The 5,000-nt window shown below is 43.7% G+C and overlaps 1 protein-coding gene across 1 annotated transcript in view; it reads left to right on the top strand.

Moving 5' to 3' along the window:
- The window catches only part of nol4la (nucleolar protein 4-like a), a 90,379-nt gene that overhangs the window by 31,222 nt on the left and 54,157 nt on the right, over window positions 1-5,000 (top strand). The window contains exon 2 of the mRNA XM_063208667.1: window positions 2,842-3,015. Coding sequence (XP_063064737.1) covers window positions 2,842-3,015 — 174 coding nt within the window. The remainder of the gene's footprint in view (window positions 1-2,841; window positions 3,016-5,000) is intronic.

Here is a 5,000-nt window from a genome sequence, read left to right as displayed (position 1 = left end):
TGCACAAGGTTCAGTGTGTAATTTTAGTCATTCATTTTCAAAATCTATGCTGCCCATTCACAAATGTGATCTTTTCATTAATATTCACGAAGTGATATTGTAAAATATGTTTTGCAGCCATATATGTCTATAGCTGGTAATTCAAAAAGACATAGAGAAAATCCACCTATTGGTGTATGAACTGTACAGTCCTAATGAAAACTTGGAAATTGAGGGGGATAGTAAATATTCATGAAAAAGAAAGCATTTGTGAATGATCAGCATTAGTTCTGTAATAAACTACTAAACAACAATGTAGGCCTACTCTACTGTTAAGGTCTTTGCTCGCAAGTCAAGTTTTCACGTCTCTCTACTTAACCTTCCAATTGCTTTACATAATATTGCATAATGATGCTATAATGTATGTACGTAGGCGTAACTAATTGCATTATTTAATTTTATTTTTTGTGCGCTCAAGGTTTTTCATCAAGTCTCATTCGTTATTCTGTGTGTGCCTGAAAGCAATACACCAGAGGAAGCGAGTGAACAAAGAGACAGGATAGAAAAACAGGAACTAAAGAAATGAAACTAAATATTAGAACAAAAATGAGCACATTCAACAGAGAGCGGGCTGGAACCGGAGTAGACCATTTAGAAAGACATTAAGAAAAATAATATTCTGGAAAGGAAGATGAAGAAACTAAATATTAGAACAAAAAAGAGCAAATGGGACGCTGGCAGAGAAGGACTTGATGGGGATACTTGAGGCACCCACTGTTTGGAAAGACAAAGATGAAAGGTCAACAGACCTAAGTCATCTGCAAACACTCAAAAAGCTAAATTGTCTCGGACTGGCCAAACTGCCCAATGTCTTATATAAGCCTAGTTTCTTGCACCGGACTGATAAAAGAAACATTTAAACCAATGAAAAACTATTTTAAAATGCTATATAAAAATACTAAATGAAAAAGGGGACGAATAAGAACAACAGGCTCAACACAAAACGCAGAAACAGCAGCAACAAAAAAGAAACAGACAAAGGCTCAACAAATGCAGAAACAGGTAGTAGCAACAACACAAGTGCCCACACGAGGCAGCGAGGAGTTGGTTGTGCTGCAGGCTGGCTGGCTTGGGTTTGTTTTAGCAATCTGACTTCCTCCACAGAGCACATGACCCGATGCCCCGCACACCTGGTGTTAGTTACCATGGTGACGGAGGTCAGCTGCATGGAGAGCAGGCTTGGGGGTGGCCGTGTGTGTGTGTGTGTGTGTGTGTGTGTGTGTGTGTGTGTGTGTGTGTGTGTGTGTGTGTGTGTGTGTGTGTGTGTGTGTGTGTGTGTGTGTGTGTGTGTGTGTGTGTGTGTGTGTGTGTGTGTGTGTGTGTGTGTGTGTGTGTGTGTGCTTTACAGGGGATGTGGGGGATGGTTGTGGGTAGGTGGTGTGTGTGTGTGTGTGTGTGTGTGTGTGTGTGTGTGTGTGTGTGTGTGTGTGTGTGTGTGTGTGTGTGTGTGTGTGTGTGTGTGTGCGTGTGTGTGTGTGTGTGTGTGTGTGTGTGTGTTTGTGTGCGTGCGTACGTGCATGCGTGCGTGCGTGTGTGTGTGTGTGTGTGTGTGTGTGTTTGTGTGCGTGCGTACGTGCATGCGTGCGTGTGTGTGTGTGTGTGTATGTGTGTGCTGTTGGTGGCAGGGGGTGGAGCTGCACGTTTACACTTGCCCACCAAGGTGTTATTTCCAAACGTGGTGACGGGATGCCTGTAGAATAATTTTGGCTCCTGTGAATGCTACACCCTCGTCCCCAGTGCCGTTAACTATCCAGCCAACCGCTCTCACTCACCCTGGCCTGTTGTGGAGAGAGTTGGCTGAGGAATCACATTGCCACTGAGCAAGTGAGCGAGTGGGAGAAAGTCTTTCTCCTCTCAGGGATGGTTTTGAACTAAGCCAACAAATCTTTGCGGGTCCTCAGGATGGACAGGTTTTTTTTTACCCTCCTGAAAAAAAAATCCCATCGAGCAACAACACTGGCTCGTTGGAGCTGCAGGACCAGTCAAGCATCACAGGGAAGAGGAAGTGAGATGCTCTAACGAAGCAAAGCCCATGAAAGCTACAGTATATAAGACTTGTGACACCAGGCAAGACAGCTTGCTGTGCTGTGCAGTGTGCGGTGCAGGGGGAAAAGGTGCCAAGGCTCAGCAGAGTGTGTGTGTGTGTGTGTGTGTGCGTGCGTGCGCGCACACTTTAGTTCTTCTTGTTCAAGCAGGAAAAATAATTCTGTGGCAGCTCTCAGCGGCTTATAGCTGGAAAGTCTCCGGTCTTAAAGTAACTGGCAGAAAGAAAAGGCAATCCATTTGTTACGTTTTCTGGCCCGCTTTTATAGTTCTCTGCTCATACTGAACATACTTGCTCGTGGCACTCCGGTACAGTACTTTCATCACCTGTGCGCAAACGCTGTGTGACTATTTCATGTTGGGTTAGTTGGGCTTCTCCAAGGGATCACCGCCTCATTGACGTCCTGTCTCTTTCCTTCCCTCTCCTGCCCTCTCCTCTACCTTTCCCTCTACCTCATCCTCCTCCTCTTTCTCCCTCTCTCCTCCTCTTCTCCTCCACCTCCCTGCCTCTTTCTCCGCTCCCCAATCTACAATCTCAATCTTCCTACCCTTTCCCTCCTCCCCTCCTCTCCCCTCCTCCACCTCCCCCTCCTCTCCTTTCCTCCTCCTCCCTTTTCCTCCTCCTCTACACCAACTCCCATTCTACTCTTCCGGCACTTCTCCTCTCTCCTTCCTCCTCCACTTTCTCCTCCTCTCCTCCTCTTCCTCCTCCCTACTTCTGTGTACTCTCTCTCTCCTGTCCTCTTTACTCCATCTCAGCTCCCCAATGCGCAGTGTTCGGATGGCAATGGGAACCAGGACAGCTGCAGCTCTCTGAAGCGTGTGGCGGTGGTGGAGGACTTCTTTGACATCATCTATGCCATGCACGTGGAGATGGGGGCCGATCCCGGACGAGCCCCCAAACACGCGGGGCAGAAGAAGACATACAAGGCGGTGAGAAGACACCACACACACACACACACACACACACACACACACACACACACACACACACACACACACACACACACACACACACAGACACACACACACACACACACCCACACACAGACACACACACACACACACACACACACACACACACACACACACACACACACACACACACACACACACACACACACCTTTAACTTTAGAGCTCAATATCATCACTTACGTATGACGAGCGTATTGAAATCAATGTTATAATAATAATAATAATATATGAAATCAAATAAGTGCAGTGAAATAATAAACTGCTATAGATAAATAACAGTGTGTGTTTTTTATTTACATAAGGCTGTTAATTATTAATTTAATAAATAAAACAAATGTTTTGACAGTAAAGGGCAGACAGTGCATGGAAATAAATTACTCTCTTCTCAAATTATTTATCAAACAACAAAACTGATTGACACTGAATTCTCCAGACCTCAATTAGAAGAAACTCTTCTGTATTAAGTGTCACACTGAAGAAACTGCATTTGGTAAAAATGGGGTCTCAATTTCTGCTGTAGTTAAGATGCGGGAAACCATATATGGTTGTGTTAGCAACATACAGTATGGCATCTGTACTTAAACGACTGACATACTGTATTCACACAAGTATATCATGCTGTAGTAGATAGTAATATGACATGGGTTCATGATTCCTTCTTTTCACCTCCTAATTATAGAAAGTAAAATCTTGAATATATAGCGATGCTGTGGTATAAAGAAATGCACTGAATGATTTGTGAGGGGGAAAGCACATGACACTCTAAGTCTCATGAGACCAGTCCAAATTTGTGATCACGCTTGAGGGTGAGAGATTAAAAAAAGCTTCTGCCTGATGTTTGTTTATTTATTAATTTATTTATTTTTGCCAACCGGTTTCATATTTTGGGTTTTTTTGGTCCTCCCTTTAATTCATGTTCTATTGAGCATGACGTATTACCAACCACTACTACTACTACTACTATAGCCCTGTGGACAGAATGGGCTCCAGGTAAAAAGTAAATGAATGACTACTCTCCCCTCCCTTGTGGTAGCGCCGGTAGCAAGCAGCGCTATGAAACGCTCATCTGACTCACTTTGAAAAGGCCAGGCTGGCAGAGAGCTCAAATGAACTCTTAAACCCAATTTTTCCCCCTCCATACAAAATATATTTTTTTATGGCTGTTTATATTTTTTTCTGGGTAATGGATGATGGCAGTGCCATGCATCAAGCTGTTGTCGGGCGGGGAAATCCCACTGAGTCTGTGCCAGAGATAGAAGGGAGACCAGAGAGAGGAACTTGGGCAGAGTGCCAGGGAACACGCGTGGGTTGGGACAGCACAGGTGAAGGGGAACAACATGCAACACTTGCTTGTAGATGTGTGTATCATAAAAAGTACTTAAAAAACATTTATTTAGATGGTGTGTAATTCAGGCATTAGAATGACTTCCTAATTCCTGCCCCTGAAACATGCTTCCAAAAACAGGTGGGTAGAAAGCCATCATAACATAAACAAGATCATAAAAAAACATTTTTGATGATTATGGGTATAGATCGACTTTCTGTTTCATGCTCTGGGAGACTGAAAACAGGTTGTGCTTCAGGGTTTGTGGGCAATTCCCCTCACAAGTAACACGAGTAAGTGTTCATTCATAGATTCACATGAAATAGAATAAAATGACTATTCCTGCTTTGAAGGGTTGAGGGGAAACTCGATGAACACCCCATACCAGGGGTGGGGGGTAGGGCTGCAGAATTAATCGAAAATAATCGAAAATTTTGATAAAATCGTGAAATCGAAGTAGTGATTTCAATCGTGATTTAATCGTGGCAATAGTGACCTACCTTTGAGAGCGTCCTTAAAGCCAGAACATACTGACAGGCTGGTGTTTCTGGACAGAAATCTGTCCACCTAAATTTCATGCTATTGCCTTAACATAATTATTACAATTCATTTTATTTT

Source organism: Engraulis encrasicolus, chromosome 10 (genome assembly GCF_034702125.1).
Source record: "Engraulis encrasicolus isolate BLACKSEA-1 chromosome 10, IST_EnEncr_1.0, whole genome shotgun sequence".
In the NCBI taxonomy this organism is placed as follows: Eukaryota; Metazoa; Chordata; class Actinopteri; order Clupeiformes; family Engraulidae; genus Engraulis; species Engraulis encrasicolus.
This window is presented reverse-complemented; position numbering and strand designations above follow the sequence as displayed.